The sequence below is a fragment of the Rhea americana genome, unplaced genomic scaffold (assembly GCF_003343005.1).
Source record: "Rhea americana isolate MKP2758 unplaced genomic scaffold, rheAme1 scaffold_32, whole genome shotgun sequence".
Lineage (NCBI taxonomy): Eukaryota > Metazoa > Chordata > Aves > Rheiformes > Rheidae > Rhea > Rhea americana.
In genome coordinates this window covers 3,250,039-3,268,990 of record NW_028186446.1, presented here as the reverse complement: position 1 = coordinate 3,268,990, position 18,952 = coordinate 3,250,039, and the positions used below count along the sequence as shown (strand labels likewise).

The 18,952-nt window shown below is 40.4% G+C and overlaps 1 protein-coding gene across 1 annotated transcript in view; it reads left to right on the top strand.

Moving 5' to 3' along the window:
* CALCR (calcitonin receptor) overlaps positions 1–16,193 on the top strand; it is a 164,959-nt gene extending 148,766 nt beyond the window's left edge. The window contains exons 11-13 of the mRNA XM_085310511.1: positions 1,330–1,548; positions 8,613–8,654; positions 15,779–16,193. Coding sequence (XP_085166637.1) covers positions 1,330–1,548; positions 8,613–8,654; positions 15,779–16,000 — 483 coding nt within the window. The 3' untranslated portion in view covers positions 16,001–16,193. The remainder of the gene's footprint in view (positions 1–1,329; positions 1,549–8,612; positions 8,655–15,778) is intronic.
* The last annotated feature ends 2,759 nt before the right edge of the window (positions 16,194–18,952 follow it).

Genomic DNA, 18,952 nt, shown 5'->3' with positions numbered 1-18,952 from the left:
CTGAAGATTTTTACCTTTGCAAAGTCTTTTTTCCACCTTTCATAATTATTTCAAGAAATTCTAAAAGTGAAGGATAAGCTGAGTGAGTGAAGTCAGAGAGACAGAGGAGAATGGAAAGTAAATTTTAGATTTAATGCTGAATAAGAACTCAAAAGTCATTTATTATTCCTTTTTTTCAAGTAGAGTATGAATGCAAAATATTTGAAAGATTTCTCAATGGCAAAGAATTTATGAAATGGTTTAYTGAAGCTTCCTGATTCATATTTTATTGCTCTGAAAGGTCCAGATGAAGTTTCTCATGTATTTATGGAATATAGGCTATTAAAATAACTATGTAACTTATGCAATACTTATTTAAAACATTATATGGAAAGAGTCCTTTAAARTTCAGAAGCATATGTGCATAAATTATTGTAATAGAGTAGAAAAGCAGCCTATGATATCTATTACATCCAGCAAGTACCCACTGRACTCATTTTCATCATGCACCCACCAAACTTATTCCTGCCCTGGCTTCCCAGCACATGAAGCCAGAGTCAAGAGCAGATTTTCATATACTGAGTGTCTGCAACTCAACCCAAATTTCCAGAAATGACTCAGGAAATAAGATACTGAGCTAGTCAGAATCCCCGACCAAAAGAGTCAAAACTTTCTGAAAAATTCAGCCTTTCTGCCTTGAGCCAGCAGTTTTAGCTTTAACCTGTGRATGAAATACCATGGGCTTTTTATGCCTGGTGTAGGTAAGGGTAAGCCTAGACTTTTCTCAAGAGCCTTTGCCCCTTTGGGCAGGCACAAGCTTGAAATATTGGCCTATGTGTGCCTGCGCAAGTTCCTTGGAGAACGCATATGCCTGCATACATCTCATGTGCCCAGGAACACAGTGGGGGCTTTGTCTCRCCTGGCTGTAGACCTCAGTGCAGAACGAAGCAAGATAGCTAGGCCATCTTCAGAGTCAGGAAACAGCCAGTCCTAGGGGCAATTCATCAGCACTGTATTAGACTTTGGGGTRGATATGAGGTGAATTGTGCCCTGAAATTCCTAAATTTGACCACAGCAGTGTCAAAATACTCAGTGTTTCTAGAAGCAAGACCAAACTCTCTGACACATCCATTCGAGTAGGTCCTGAGGGATGCATGTAGAGCTGCTTAACACCTTCTGTCTTAAGACCCTGAAGGCTACTTACCAAGGCCAGACAATCAAGGAACTGCCCATTATGAGTTTCAGTTAAGCTGGAAAGTTATACTTTACTGTCATTTATATGCTGTATATTTTTATTTTGAGCGCCTGCTTAATTTGAATGATTTGCCAATAAGTTTTTCTCTTTTGCAGGTCAATTTTTTCTTTTTGCTTAACATAGTCCGGGTATTGGTGACAAAGCTAAGAGATACCCACCGTGCTGAGTCCAACATGTATATGAAAGCTGTCAGAGCTACTTTAATCCTGGTGCCCTTGCTAGGAATTCAGTTTGTTATTATTCCCTGGAGACCAGAAAACCGACTTGCCGGAGAAATATATGATTACATCATGCATATATTAATGCATTACCAGGTATGTTATATAATAGCAGTTTAGGCTAGATGAGGTACTTGAGGTTAATTTAGGCAAAGATGCTGCTGCCAGCTGCTTGGCCATGAAAATGAGTGTGATGATTGTAGTTTTGTGTTTTTTTCCCAGTCTCTTTTACATTATTGGATTATCTTCCTCTGAAAAAGTAGTATTGTTGCATAAAGAACAATCACGAGACAGAGGAAACAATGAAAAATGCAGCAAAAATGATCAGATAGCACTATTTCTAATTTGAGAAACTTGTGATCAGAGACGGCTTTAAATAATGTTCAAACCACTATTCTTGCCAGAGCATTCAAACTGAATGAAACTGTTGCCATGAGGTTAATATTAAAATTAGTTGTGTATTAAAACTGTTGTATGAAGGGAATGTCTAGTGAAGACAGTGAAATTTCATTTAAGAGTTAAAATTCTGGCATTAGGGAGATTAAATTAAAATATAATACTGACATTTTGATTTTATAAATGCTTTGAAAATACAGCATTATTCAATAGACAATAGATAGTTTTGATTTCTCTTTTTTTTAACACTGAATGATTTTGAATGCTTGCTTATCTGGTTTTCTGTCTGTAATATATCCAGTCCAATGTTTACAAGGAAGGGCAGATTTCAGATGCAATTCCGAGGAGTGGACAACGTAGGCAGGCACAGTGATGCACTTTCTTAGTTTCTTTTATGCAGGAAATAAGTGCAGAAATTGTTTTAATGCAGTAAGTGAACAACTACAAAAAATCAGTCATGCTCGTTTCCTGAATTTAAGTGATAAATCATACTAACAGAAGCTATTCATCCTGTCACCTTGGATCATCTTGCTGCATCATGCTACAATAAAAATTCCCCTTATCCCTCCAAAAATGTGGACATACATGCTCCTGCATGCATAGAATAACTGAAGTAAGTGGCCTGTCTATTTTTGTGCTTTACACAATATTTTTTTACAGTTCTTAAAGTAAAGACAGTCTAGGGGCTCCTTCTACTCTTGTCCCAGCCGTCGATGGCAGCCTGTCCCAGGCTTAGTGACCCTGAACACCTAACTGCGCACTCCTCATGGGCCATTTTRTCAGCAGTATCCGTGCTGGGGACACCAGTGTGGACACGACGGCACCACCCAGAGCTGTCCCAGTGAGAGCGGTGACACAGAGCTGTATCTGTGTTACCCCAGTGCAGACCAACTCCTGACCCAACAGAGGAGCTCTTAAAACCTCAGGAAAGTAATCTTAGTGTGCTACCTGCCAGCATGTAAAAACTGGTCTTTCATGAGAGCTGTGCAGTTAACCCACTACCTCTAACTAACGGTGACTCCCCCTTTTCCACTTAAAGCAGATTTTTAAAATTGTATTCTAAAATAAACTTTGTTATTCCCTTCCCAAGCATTTCTTGCATTTATATTTAAAATAGCCAGCTACATTATCCTTCCTCCGGTGCTCATTTCCTCCTAGGAGTGATTTTGTAATTAGCAGATACTGTAGTAGCGTGTGTAATGGCTCGATTCCTCCCTGGCTCTTTCACCCGCAGGAGCTGCACTGCTGCCCGCCTCTCCATAAAGCAGCAGCAGTCTGTTGGTCTCTGCATCCAGTGGTGTCAGTCATACACAAGCAGACATTGGGTGTGTAATTGTGATATTTCTTCATCTAGCTAATGTAACACACTCTGCATTCATCTCTTGACTGGTTAAACAATGATTTTTTTCTATACCTTTCCTAGACCAGAAAGAGGCAGTCGTTTCGACAGTGTGTTCCTGCTTTAAGTGATCACAGTGATCTGACATATTAGCTACCTCTTCCATGCGCAAGGGAAAGGTGCAAAGCAGCACTGCAGTCTATTGTAATGATCAGATGATTGAAGACAATGAATTAGAGAGAATTTGTTCCCGGATGAATCTGTGTAATAGTATTTCCTTTAGAAAGTGATGTTCCCAGCTGAAAAAAAAAAAAATGCAATGAGATGTTACCTGCTAGGCTTCCTCTGCTAAAGTCGATTCTGCTTTTGAATTGTTCTGCCCTCTTTGCAATATTACTCTCAGTGCTCACCATTTTAAGCAGAAGGGTTTTTTTTTTCAAATATGGCTATATGAGCAATTCGCAAATGCCTCACTTCCRTCGGATTGTGGTGTTTATTCCACATAGACCTGATTCCTCTTAACAGATCCGTAGAGTGGATCTATAATAAGTAAGTTATAAAAATTGAAGATTGGCTTTTGAGCTCCTAATATGAAAGCATATACTTTTTCACCCTACCCAGCAGCCTGTGGTGTAATCCATAGAAAGGTTTATAACTCCCCTCACCGTCACTGGGATGAGTTCTTCAGTCTCAGGCTGTGTTGAAATGAAGATTACATCAGGCAAAAAAAAGGTACTTCAGTCCTTAAGTGGAATAACTTATGCACAGAGTGAGATGCTTTTGATGGATTGATGAACACACAGCTAGCTAATTAAACAGAAAGAGTGCCTAAAGTGGGCACCATAAAGCAAACATTTGCATTACAGAACAATAAGTGATTTGCAGATTTTCTCTAGAGGACCTGACTTTCAAAAGACCATTAGATGATGCAGAAAGCTTATGAAAGATGCACTTTTGTTCAAGGTGTAAAACATTACAGCATGGGATGCACCGGCTCCTTGCACACCTCTCCCACGACAACATCTCCATTGGATTCACTTAAAAGCCTGAAATGTCCTACTGTGCTCCCTTGCAAAGACAAAATGGTACAAATAAGTTGCCTCCTGTGAAGGAATGGAGCAGCAGCAGCTCTGTTTCTTGTGTATAAGAAGAATATAACAATATCAAGACCTGCTGGGTCTCCATGATGAGAGGGCAGCACCGATGTGGCTCGTTCCCCATGCCCCCAGAGGGCTTGCCTGCACCTTGCACCCCAGAGCAGAGCGCAGCAGCCCCCTTGCGAGGCCTTGGGCCTGCAGGGCAGACGCTGCATGTCCCCCTGGCCTGACACCCACRTCTACTTTGGAGGAGCCCAGGCAGGCGGAGAGAAAAGAGCTGTCGGGGAGGCCTGCCGCCAGCAAGCACATCTAGATCCCCCTTCCCTATCTCTGATCTTCAGTGATAACAGAGGCCTCACAAGAAAGAAAGATTAGGGAAATGCCATAGCCCGATGACAAATGCATCAGTCCTACATGTAGCCCTCCCCAGCCCCATGCTCTCCGAGGAGCCCCTGACTCCCGCTCCCAAGCTCATTCCACCAGCTCTCCCCTCTCGTGGACTTCGCTCTCCAGCACAATGCGTTTGGGTTTGGAGATAGTATCACACCACCCAGCGTGGGACAGCTTCCCATGCCAARGAAGATACAGCCATGGAGGTCTGCTCGGTGCAGTGCAGAAGCAGCCCCTGAATCAACAGCAGCGTGCATGCATTTAAAATTATTCATGTTCTCAGTTCTTTGCTGACTAGGGTCTTAAATGTGCAAGTCTGTCCATAAGAAGACATAATAATGCTATTCAGCATATGGGCTTTGTTATCCTTGGCAAGTAAAATACATTTTCTATTAAATGGAGCATGATAAAGTTCTCTTTCTCCTCAAATAAGATTAATCCTATGTCATTCAGCAGCCTCCRGGAAATACCCTCAGGACTACAGCACTTGCCCTGCTGAGCAGGAAGATCCAGCTCACAAGATCCTGATTTGTATAAAAGTTATTATGTCTTTTTTAGGCATGAGTTTGAGACATATATATATCTACCCTACCTCGAAGCTTTACATTAAACATTAACACTTAACTCCAGCTGATAGTTCTTGTGCAGCTTTATGCAGAAAAAAAATAGCCTAATTAAAGATAACCTCTCAAAATATTGAGATGTTTCAATCCATTTTACATTCAATGTGTTTCTTCATTTAAAGGGAAATGAATATCCTCCTTGATGCCAAAGCAGACAGAAATTTTCTTCCAGCTGTGTAAAGTTAAGGGCATAGGACTGCTTTTTATAACAAAAATCTTTCTTTCATTTCCTATTCTCTTTTTCTTTGAATTATTAATAATTTWAAAACTTTCTAGTAGTTTGAGCCAATAAAAATTGGGGGAGAATGTTTTCGGAAAGTGAGATATTATAAAGTGCCATTCTCTAAGAAAAATTAGTGTACAAAATGGCAGTAATGAAACTTTCAGCAGAGAGAGAGGGAGAAGAAGCAAAAGCATGAACTCTTCATGATGGGACGTTTCCATCATTTTGCAACAGGTGAACTGTCATCTGCAGACCTCTCAGGACAATCTCGCCATTTCAGCAGCAATAGAAATGGCACAGACAYGTTCTTTGCTTTGCTTTTTTAACCTAGCATGATCGAATGCTTTATTACACAATCATTTACCTCAGAGGATGATCAGGAGCCCAGCATTGTTTTTCTCAAAGTGCTTTCTTTGCCGAAAAGTTCCTGTGGAGAATGGCTGTGCTTCACTGAGTAATTTTTCACCATGGCTATATTTAAGTATTTTTAATGGACCAATGCCTTCTCCAGTCTCCCACACAGAGAATCAGAAACTGTTTTTTTTATATTATGGCCACATAATACTTTCTAATGTATATTTTATAATATRTTTTATAATATATACAATTTTATAATGTAATATAAAATATTTTATAAAATATTATGGTATAATTATCTCTGTTCTCAGCTTCTACCATCAGTCATGATCCACCATCAACCATGAATACAGCATCCCTCAGAAGCCTATAGGGCAGCAGAGTATGTAACTAGTGTATAGGACAGAGATCGAGGCCATACAGGTATTTAGTCATAAGCATACATATGATCTTTATTGATTTTATGGAGACATTAGATAGATAGAATAAACCCAAATGAGRTATCAGAGAGGTATCCAAAACTTATCTAAATTTGCAGTATCTGCATTGGATAATCTTTTTTAAAAAAAATTGTTCTTAAATTTTTAAATCTAAAAAAAAGGGGGGGGTTAACTAAGCAAATTATTGGAAAGTTGCTTCAAGACACACATCCTGTAAGAGAGTGAATATCAAATAAAATAGCTGTCAAAAAAAGAATGTGCTTGGACCAATCCTGGCATTTAAATGCAGGGAAAAACACACTAACTGGTCAATAAAGTACATGAAGTTCTCAGAGCTGCAGACTCTGGACAGTCCCTAAGGCATGATTCAGAAGAAAGCCATGTTCATCTGGTCTTCACAAAGCTCCAGAAATAAAATAAAGAATTCCAGAGGGCCTTAATTTCAAAGTAAATGTATTCCTCATCTTTGCCTTCGATCCCACAGTCTATTGGCGGCTATTATTGGTGGCCAATATATCACAGGTCAGTTTAACAACTCCACAGTGGCAGAGAGATATAATTGACCCAGAGATCCTATTCTCAACAAGGATTGCACCCTGTGCAAAAAAACAGCAACAACTGGAGGAACAAAGRAAGACTTATGTAAAAGAAATGTAAGAATTAACCTGTCGGCCACCATGAAATAAGTAATCCACATTCAGTCAYTTATATGTTTTGATATTTTGTAAAGTTAGCAGCCCTCTAGCTCAGAAAAGACAAAGCTAATATCTGCTACTGATGTAGCTCTCTAGCTTTACAGCTGAAGGTACACATAGTACTGAGCTATTGGCAGAATTTTACATGTAAAGCATAACAAATAGAAATAGATATACAAATAGCAGCAATTGTTCCTGTAGCAGCACTTTGGGACTGTGATTGAATGCATGTTGGATGTTATGGTAAAGGTGTCATGGGGGCAAATAAGGATCTGGCAGTGCCAGAGCTACACCTTGTATAGTGAAACATGCGTATGACAAAGCCCAGTGAGATGGCAACTCTCAATCAAGATCACCATCCTGAAGCCTTGAGACCTGAGCTAAAATTCAGGCAAGATACAGATTAGTATTTACTCTAATTAAAAACAACAAGCAGTTTATATGCAATTTTAGTCTGACAAATATTTGCTGCATGTGTTCTCCTGCTCTCATCCTAAGTGTTCACTAGTTGCCTGAACATCACTTCTGCATTTCCACAACAGATTGGCCGATCCCATAGCCAGTTATCTGTAAACCAGAAAATGCTACATTGATTGTTCATTGTTCTCCTTCAAGCGCGTCCTCATTCAACTCCCATTTGCCATAAGTCCTCATCAGAGTTTAAAAAATGTTCACTCATACCTGCTGCATGGTTACAGTCCTTAGTGTTCTCCCAGCATTCAGTTGGGTTATGTGTATGGGCGTGAGCTCTTTGGATAAAAGATTTTGTTGTAGAACATGATGTAGGGACCCTAAATACAGACATACTGATATATAGCAGAGGCCAAGATAAAAAAAAACTTACCTCCAACCTTATTCCAGGGGACCTCTCAGTGATTTTACTGCTAAACAAAGCATTCTAATTTCGAAGGCAACGGGCCCAAATTTGTGCAAATGACAATGAAAAAAATTTCCCAGAGAAGCAAAACAAATTTTATTCTGGCCATTTGTCATTTCAATGCAGGTCCTCAGATTCGTTCAACCCAAGGGAGGGCAACAAGTGCTTAAGTGACACTCGAAGAACAAAAATGAGAACACTTTGACATTTGTAAATGAAAGGTCTCTTCCACCAAGGTGGACTGGCTGCATGATCCCTGGGCACATAGGAAGGCAGAAAGCATGCTCAGATGTCCTTTTTCCCCCTCTCAATTTATCTTCTGTTGTATATTACTGTAGTCCTGCCAGGAAGCAAAGGGAGAAGAAGGACTTTGTGCCCGGGCTGTACCTCTTGTCAGGCCGTTGAGCTGCCCCTGCAGAGGCAGAGAAATGGGAGCCCTACGGTGATGTGGGCAGGGGCCCCAGGGACACAGTGCTGGCTCTCGCGCTTGTTGGGGAGTGGTGGGTATGTTGACCTGTTGTTCTCCGTATAGCTGCAAGAAAACGTTAAATACAGTGAAAAGAGAGAAATCAATACAATAGTGTAACTGTGAACAAGAAGTAGTAGCTCGGACGGGGAGGAAGTGGACTRACGTTTTTAATTCTGCATCTCTCAAGTCTAAACTGCCAAACAGCCCAGTAACAATGATGCATTGTAAAACTCTTTTATTTTTCTTCCTCTTAGGGCTTGCTTGTTGCAACTATATTCTGCTTCTTCAATGGTGAGGTAAGTATGTGAAATACAGTAAATGAACAGAACTTCAGACTCTTGATAAACTGTCAGCTTGTTGTTAATACAGAAAAGAAGCCTGTCCAGCTACAAATCCAGCTACAAACCTTAAAACAACACGAAGTCTTTTTTTTTTTTTTTTTTTTTTTTTTTTGGTCTACATATGCAAGCAGTACTGTGCATTTTTCAAAGCTCCCTACAGAGCCTGACCTGAATTTCTCTGAGGGGTAAATGGGGAGTGTTATCCTGACAAAGCAGACCACACTAAGTGAGGTACCGTCAGGAAATTTTCACCTCTGCCCTCCGCAATTTCATCTAAAATAGAGGTCAAGGTAAAAGGAGAAAAGCAATCTACTTCACCTCCTTTTCCTMCTATTTAACTTTACCCCTAGCCCCAGAATAGCTGGATGAATGACAGGAAATGACTGCAATATCCTGAAAGAAGCAGTAGGGCTCTTTGAGAGGGGTTTGCCTGGAGAACTGGTGCGCTGGGTTGAGCATCGGAGAGCAGAAAGAGAGGCCAGCACTGGTAGTGCTGTCAGATCAGAGGAGTCTGAAGGAGTGCAATTACTTTCACTCCTTTGAGGATTAGCACTGGCCTTTTTAAGGTCAGTGTTTCTCAAGTAGTAATTGAGAAATAAAAACCCTTGAGTGGAGATGTCTCCCATTCTCTTACAACTGGATCAATTTTTTATATTCCTACAACTTGTTTTAGGTCCACTTCACTACTTTTTCTTGTTTTAATAAAAATAGCTGGTTAAAGCATTTCAAGAGCCATTTAAATTCCTACAACAAGCAATTTTCCAAGAATGGTTAGCAGGAAAATGTTTTTCAATACATCAGGAGTATTTAAGTGTAGTGAAAAGAAACACTGTATATCTTTAAAAAGCTAGAAAGCTCTTTAAAAAGCTAATTTTCAGTCCAATGCAGATGAATTAGATTCACATCTTCCTTTATTAGAGCAAGATTTGTGATGCCAACATTCAGTGTGTCACCCTAAAGATATTCGTGCTTGTATGTATCCTTGTGTGTTATCAGTAAGTAGCAAATTCCCAGTAATGATGTGAGCACACTGATTTTTTGTAGTGACTTGAAGTGAGTTTTGTTCATAAGGTGCTACCAACYGGTTTGCTATTTTTCGGGAGGACACAGTGCATTAAACTCTGCCACCACATCATTATACCTTTCCTTCTGGCTTGCCCACTGAGTAAAAGTACAGAGAAATGCAATATTACAAAGGATTAGATGCCTCCCACTGTAATTCCGCAGCATGGCTTCTCGGGAAACATAAAAGAGAATGGCAAACCACAAGCAGTTAATGACACCAGAACCTGAAATGAAATGATAGCCTTAAATATCACATTATTGTAGTTCACTCTCTGGTTCCAGAGACATCTCCAATTAAACAAGGTTCCAGAGGTGTACAACTTATTCACACCACATTTCCATCCCCAGGATCTGCAGGCTACTACCTTACTCATCGCTTATTGGCACAGTCCAACCTCCATACCCATGAAATATGGAGAGTAAAGGGTTCTGATTCTCTCTAGTATGGAAGAATTGGCACACAGTAAGAAGAAACCAGCCAGGAAATTTTTGAAACATTCTCTCCCCCTAGAAATAGCTACATAGCTATGTACAGGCAATGTTCCTGCATGTCATTGCTTGCCTCCAAAGAATGTGTTGCCCCAAAATCCTGGTCCTAAACATTGCCTTCTCTCCCCTTTATTCCCCCAGCATCACTTCAAAAATATTGTAGATTAATTTTTGCAAAACATACTTGTTTAGTATTTTACAACTTCAGGGTAAAAGATCARTTCTTCTGTAATTCTCCAACTGTGATGAGAGCATATGGATCTGTGCCTAGACTAAAGGCTGTAACAATGCTAAAAGTGAAAAAAAGCATCAAGAAAATGCACAGAAAACAAAACTTCTTAAAGGCTGCTTGATTTTTAGGTAAAGTTCAGCAGATAGTTCTAATTTTAAAGTATTGTTGTCAGTGCTATAGTGTCAGAAAAACATATCTACCTTTACAATTCCATTAATATGATCTATAAAGTATCCAATAATGATGCCAACATCACGACCACATGTATCAATTAACTGAAAATTAGGTGCTAGGATATGAATGAGTTTACCTGTTGTCTTAACCGGCCTATAGTGTTCTAGGCAGAAAAGCAAAAGCCATATTCCAGAAACGAAACTGAGTCTAAAATAAACAACTTTTCTTTGTTGACTAAGTATTAGATTGCATTTGATATAGAATACGGAAGTCTTAAGGAAATGTACCATATTCACATACAACACTCGGATGTCCCATCCCAGACGCACTCTACATTTTGTGGATTTCTGTATCAGATTGAGCTGCTGTTAGGAATCTGCAGTAGTAGCAACTGGCTCCATATACAGACTGAAGATGCCTGAAACTCTGAATAATGGCAATAGTCATCAGCACCTAGTCGCCTCTGAAAGCCTTTCTAACACATCTGGCAGCCCAGAGGAGAAAGAGTTCCTCCCTGTGAAAGACTCTGACCTGGAGGTCTACCTTTGATACTTGAGTTGTCCATGCGGCATCACTGAGGAGACATCTCAGAGGCCCGCTGCATTTATARCAATAGACACTTACCTATACAGGTTAGGGCACAAGATGCGATTAAAAAAATGAATTTGATGTTGAAATGTGTCTTCCAGATCTCTACTGTATTGCTCCCATAAGTAATCAGGCAGATACCTTGGCTACTCCCAGGTAGTTRCAGATTGCATGAAGAATTAACAAATCCTTCATGACATGACCGATCAGGAATGTTGTCAGCTATGGGGTTTCAGATTTTGCAGTCAGGTGAAGTGTGATTTTTGTTGGTACATGGGTGCTTTTCACCACTACTCCAGCTTCCAAAATTGTTGTATCTGCTGCAGACATGCAGATTGTCCAACAGCCAATGACAGAGGTGCTTAGAAACCCTCTCATTATTTTCTTACAAGAAATTATATTCACCAGATGATAAGGGAAGCTTTTTTTAGTAATTCCCATTAATGTGGGTGGAAACCCAAGGTGACACCTCTACCATAAGGACTCAAGACAATCTGGTGGTACTTGCATMAGCATTTTGCCAATAAATAAAAAGCATAATAACTTGCTGTGCAGTTCATGTACTAGAGCAGCTTTGATGGACCATGCCAGAAAAGAGAATGAAAGAATTATGACCCCTTTCTTCAAAGTGTCATTTTTTCTTGCAGATACACAAGGGACAGCTATATAAGGCATAAAACCTTTAGAGAAGTAGAAACAGACAGACACCAAGATGGTGTTAGGAACTCCTGAAGGGAGAGAAAGGAGCTGTGTCCCATCATGTACTGGTCTGAATTAGGTTGACCAAGAGAATTAAGCTCATTTCCCCAGCATTTTTGCTGAATGTGGTATGAATAGATGCAGACCAAATCCACACTCTGGTTTTCAGTCATGGCAGRGAATTGTGCTAGCTGCTGTGTCTATCCACTGCCAGGGCCATAGAGCATGGGAAAATTCAGTGTGAGGCAAGATTAGTTTTAATAACATAGGAGGCTGCATACTCAGTGATTTACTTTTTACTGCTGGAATATTTAACTTCAAGGCTGAAACACGTGAAAGTTATCCAGAACAAACAATGCTAAACTCAGGGCCACCTGACAGTGCTCTATAGTGGTGTTTGCAGCAAGCTACCTCACCTACCCCACTTGAGTACCGCAACAAACCCACCTACAGAAAGACATGTCAAAATACTGAGTAAGATACTCTCTGTATTAATGTAGAAAAACACATAAACAATGTCTTTTTTAGGACTTTTTAAATGATAGATCGTCTCATGCATTTTCTTTTAAAATTTCAGTGTCAAATAGCACTGTAGTTTCTCTGTCCAATAAAAATAGCCTTGCACAGATGATATAGGGTCTCTACAACAGTCTGCTCTCCAGACCATATTTCCAGTCCTGAGATTACTTCTAGGCTGGAAGGCTGGCCAATAAAATGGAAAGTCTGTTTGGAAAAAAAAAAACAGTTATATATCCTGTGTGCCAGAGGCGTGAGTGTATAATAGAGAACAGAAAACACTCTAAAGTCTTGAAGAGCAAACAAACTTAGGCTCTTCCTTTCTTTAGGCTTTATTTTCTTCCATCTGCCATCACAGAGACCAGCATGGGAGGCACTGCCCAGCCCCAACTAGTGTCTTTCGTTATTAATATATTATGGTTGTGCRTGTGATTTTCAGTAATGCTGCTTACACATTTAAAACCCACACATGAACAGTTTTAGTTGGCACTGAATTGTGATCATCTGAGATCCTTGGAGTTAGCAGAGAAATATAGATTAAYGCATTGCTTTACTCAGGCTCAGCAGCTTGTATTGTCCGTTACCCGTTTGTGGTCAGGTTCTTGTAAAGCCAACAGTTCAGTGGAGAATAAAAATACAGCTGCTTTGACTTCATGCTCTCACAATCCAGGGAGCTTTTTAAACCTGACAACCAGCACTTCTAATCATGGGCTGTGTTGGAAAGGATATGCCTGTTCTCTCCCAAACCATGTGTATGTCACTGCTGTCTGAAAAACAGAGCCATGAGCTCTTCACTGCAGCTTTTACACAGCTCTATCGGAAACCCATTGCACCCTCTTCAGTTGCCCATGTTATCCCCAGACCCATGGTTGCCCAACAGCCTGTCAAACTGCAGTTGAGCTGAGAGCAGAGAGCTCCTCGGGTGCRCATCGCCTCTGCAGTAGCCACGCTCACCGTGTGAGAGCAATCAAAGCATGCACTGAGACCTTATGGTCTGCGTAGGGTATGGAGAAAGAGTGGGCTGGGAGAGGAAGAGGAGAGCTACAAGAACATCTTCTCCTTTACTAAAGACTGATATTAATCTGAAATGATGAATTCCTGTGAAATACAGACACACTCAGTACTAGCCTCAGGGAGCAGCAATGGCCAAAGGTGTTCATGGTTAGAGAGGCTCATAGACCACTGTTGCAGCGTGAGAGCACTGGYTCCTGGCAAGCAGAGCCAATGTGCAGACATCAGGGTCCTGCATTACCCTCATTCTGTCAGGTCCAACAGGTTTCAGAAACTGTTGCCCCGGAATGATATTGGGGGAAATTCTCCAACTTAATTCTTGTGAAGATTGCTTATTCCAGTTCCTTCCTATAGATTTTAGGGTGATGAAGCTACAGTATTCATGTGGAATACTATCATGTCAGAAAACATTTTTTAAGTGACTAAAATCCATRCAGGATTTGCATTATGCATAATTCTTCCCTATAATGTACTATAAATGTGTMATTCTTTCATGCAATAATTCTTTCTCACTAATAAATTTTGGCAATGGTGTGACATGAAACATCTCCACATGCAGCCATTTAACTTTGAATCTCAACATTAGCTTAGTAAGCTTTGTTCACAGTGCCAGTAATTAAAGTTCCATCATAAGCATATGCTTTTCCTGTGCTTGATATCTAATTAACCTACATTCAGCCATTTGGTTTCTTTTCTTTATCTGCCATGAGAAGGTGAATAGCAATACATTTTTCTAGATGAAAAAAACCCTAACTACATTGTCTAGAGAAAATGATAGCAAAAACCAGCTACTATTGGAAATTGGGCGTGGATATAGTTTTCAGTGAGTTTTAAATGACTACCCCAGCAAATGACTGTTTACTCAAAAAAAGTAGTCATATTGAAGTYAGTGCAACCACTTGCATGAGTAAGGATTTATAGCATCAGTCCTCATACCTTGGCTTGCTCCTTGGCATGAAAATAAAAAAGCTTAAGCAAATGAAATATCTATTCTTGGCATGCTGCATAGTCCCACTGCACACTCAGTAAGCATCTCAGATTTATAGCAATTCCTTCKGTAGCCTTGTCCTTAAGTGACATGAAACAGCTTTCTTGAAGGCAGCTGTGGGTGGTGAGTAGATAGCATTTTACTATATACATATTAATRGAACGATTGGAATTGTGGAGACGTGGGAAATATTATAGTCATTCRAATTCTGCGTGAATCAAAGATACCTTTCTGCACAAAATTCAGAGAGTGGCTGCTGAGCAAACTCCCTGAGCAAAAATGTCATACAACATCCACCTCAGCAGGTGTACTGTAACTCCAGGACACTCCTGCAAGTCCCAGCACCTCACCTGCTTCTCCCTTCCTCTGGAGGAAGCAATTTATAGCAGATTATTATGGCAAACTACTCCTGTTCTTGTGTTTTATTGGCTAGTATGGCTGAACAGAAGGAGTCGAGTCAGGGTTTGCCCACCCCTGCTCATGTCTCAACACTTCCTTTGGGAAAGAGCTAGCAGGTTCCAGTACGCCTGAACGTGCAACCTGAGAAGGGACTCCTCTTATTCCCTGGCACAACTCAATAGCTTAAATCATATCCTAGCTCCATAAAAAACATTATGCTTAATATACGTATTGAATAAAAGACTTTTTTTCCAAAAGATGCATGTCCAAAGTTTGAAATTCTCTGCTACACAGAGGGCTATGACCAACACTAACTTTTCGCCAACACAGAACTACCAAACCCTGTTCATAAATTACCAGAACACGATCTCTGTTCATCTGTACTAATCCTCCCACTCTTTCTCTGTACAAAAGTAGTCCTGGCAAGCTCATAAAGTGTGTTTATATTCTGCCATTCATGGCTAATTTTACTCAAGCTTAAGATTCTTCATGACAGAGRTTCATAATGTATTAGCCATTCCAGGGGCGAGGATCCAGCTGCAGCATCAGTTGAGTTTTAACCCCTATCCCTCCCTCCGTCTCCCCCTTCCACAGCAGCAGCATCCTGCATTCCTGTACAGCGATCTAGCTCACATTTGCCTCCTATAGAAACAGCTAGCCCATACCCYCTCTTTGCCTGCATCAACGACTGCAGAAAATCTGGTTGCTATAGGGTCGATAGGAACGGACCTAGGGCTGAGAGCTGAATAACTACATACTCCTGCTTCTGGAGCTAGCCTGATGGGATTAGTCCTGGAACTTGCAGCCAATGGCTTTCCAAAGCACGAGCTCAGTGTCACTGCAGCAAACAGAACTAGCTCAAGTGCAACTTTAGGAGTTACAATTATGCCTCACCCTAACTATGCATTTCTTTTACAGGTCCAAGGAGCTTTGAAAAGACAATGGACGCAGTATAAAACCCAGTGGGGTCAAAGGCGCCGAGAGCACTGTTCCACGCGGTCTACCTCCTACACGGCAACATCAATCACAGAGGTCCCTGTTTACTTATACCATCATGATTCCAACAACGAACAGTTAAATGGAAGATACATGGATGACTCTGAACTCGTTGCATTAAAATCTGGAGAGACGTCTGCCTAGCTCAACAGCGACCATTGCAAACTCATCATTTGAATTTTGCTTGTGAACAAAGTGGGGAGAAAAGTGGAAATGTGGAAACCCAAGCCATGAAGGGAGAGGGCATGACTAGACGACAAGACACATTATATTCAAACTACATCAGCTTTTGCCAGGGATGACGTGGAGTCTGATGGTGGGAACAGCAGTCCATCCTATGTGCTGCAGCAGGAGGTCAACAAGGAACTGCTCCCCAGGCTACATAATTTCCACACTTCCTGCTACCTGACATATGAAGTGATGATACAACAGTAATAATAGTGTCAGAAGCCCAGAGAAAATATGAAAGAAAGAACTAACACATGACATTTAGAAACTTTTAGCACTTTTTGCTTCAGGTAGTTTTCTTCAACCCTATATTTTGAAATATCAACTTTCACAAGAAGTTGCTGGCTAGGAATCCTTCCCTTTTCCCCTTTTAAAGAGCTTGGTGCCATCTTAAAAATATTTGCGCTTTGTAAGACGAGAAAGGATTGCTCTAAAGTATTAAAATCTTGATGATTTCCAAAGGATACCCAAAATATTACCATCCCATTAGCAGGTGCATAAAGTAAATGAAGGTAAATTAGCAGTCATATAACAAATTCTCAATCATTATAGAAACGTACCAGTCCTTTAAGCTGCCTCACAAAAATCCTGAAGACATCTCAGAAAGTTTTTATTTAACAGTGATAGTTCCTTAAGAGTATCTGTTTAAAGAAAAAAACTGTTACCCTATTACTCTGCCCAGAAACTTTATTATTAAGGCACAATTCTTTCACTCCAAATAAACAGTGACATTTGTTTGGAAATTATGATTTTCTTCAGTAGCTATTCTGAGATGAATGCTAGATGAATGCTTGCCTCTAATAAAATTGTAGCCATAGCAGTAAAGAATCCCAAGTAAGAAATAAGAAACTAATGTCACAGCACAAGAAACATCTATTTTTAGAATCTGGGTGCTGCTGAGAGTCCCTGATAGCTTAAAGTAACACTGTCTTGTGTGAGTCTGTCATCAGGAAAACATGATKAATGTACAGTCTTGTCAGTAATAAGCACCTTTTATCACACATTCAAAGCTTCATTAGTCTCTGTATGATTACAGAAGCAGAAATAGGCCCAGGGAGAAGCTAATTTGCAGTTAGAAGTTACAGTACTGTCATTGTACAAGTTCTGCAAATCACTTAAGGAATAGATGTATGTCCCACATAAAGCTTAATGTTAAGAATTTGCAAGCAGAAAGGCCAGTGCTAAAGAGGTTTTGAACAGCTGTAACTGCTAGGGAGTTTGTTCATAAAACTTTCAATGCATATGTCACTCTTCCCTACATCTCTCTGGAAGACTTTTCCTACAGATCTCCCACTCCTTCGCCTTCATTTTAGACAAACATGGGATATTTCAAATGCCAGCAATGCCAAGGTATGCATCACAGCCTTCACTTTGAAGGAAGCTGAAAATTTTCCACCCCCCTCTGTTTTTCCTGCTAATCCGCTTATATTTGATGCTTCAACCCCAGCCCAAACAGGGAAACACAGTGAGAGGAGAGGGAAGCTGCTCGATAGCAGCCCTGAACTGGGGATTGTTAAAATACCAACCTATACAGCAGGAGAATAAGAGAAGGAAGGAACAGGAAACTTATCTCTTAAGCTGTAATTCAATTAACATGGGAATTCTTTCACAGATGTAACCTTTTCTCTCTTTCCTTTACTTGCTGAGATTCCATTCATAATGTTTTTTCTCCTTAGCACCACATAAGTTACCTAAATTAGTTAGAATAGTCTTAAATTCAGATCTTGTCAAATAGAAAAAGAGAAAAGTATATCTGAATTAAATGCTGGAGCTGAATTTAAATTTCAAACATTACAAATAGAGGCCGTAATCCTACCAGCTATGCTCTGTCAAGAAGGGTGGTAGGACAGACTTAATATTCCACAGCATAAACTGCTAAAGTAAATCCTACTATAAACCTGCACATTGCATTAAAATTATCAGGCGAATACCTGTGGACTTAAACGAGTGTTGGACAACTCTCTTCTGTGTTTAGGTATGGCTTCTGCATTATATTTTGGTGTAGACCTTGAAAGCTGGAGACAGTTTCATCCTTAGTGATTTGGAACCAGTTTTAAGTACAGTGTTCAGCTGGGCTTAGCTTTTCCTTCACTGAGAGTTAAACGCTGAACTTCACTGGTCATCAGGAGTTCTGCTGTACGTATCCACCTACATGAGTCATCATCTAACCAGAGAGGTCCCTCTGAGGAACGAGCCGCTGAGGGAAAGGTGCAGCCCAGTGTTAGCAGAGGGGACTGAATTCCCCCTCCAGGTGCAGGAGGCAATGCCTCACGGCGAGGGCGCCCGCGCCGTTTGGGCTGCGGGGGCACACACCTCGCTGCTGCACATCACCGAAGCTTTCTCCCGGTTTGGGAGAGACAACCGAACAAGAAGGTGGGAACAAGAGCTGGCTGCCCACTGATGGTGCAAGTCACTGCACGGCCAGCCTGGTGGAGTATCTATGAGAGAACACAACCCCGTGTACTCATTCAAACCACATAACCTGTTTTTCAGACTTCAAAGAATCYGAAGGCCATTATTTTTTCAAACAACAGTATTTTGCATATTGCTGTTTCTATTTTTGCCAGTGAACAACGGGAAATGGAAGATTCAATAACTAAAGACAATAAKGCAGCTTACTATGAATGTTGTTCTGAATAATTTTGAGGCACTCTGGGCCCCCCRGGAGAGCTCCAGAAGATGTCCTTGATTTCCAAAGACGTAAAYGTGCTGATTGTAAAAGAAGTGTGCATAATACAAAAAGTTTAATAATCATCATGTACATATAAGTATAGGTTGTTTTGAAGTCTATTATGTTCATGTGGATGTACAAAATTGATATGCTTTGCCATATTGTGGTTTTCTTCATTTGCTAATCTCTTTTCTTCT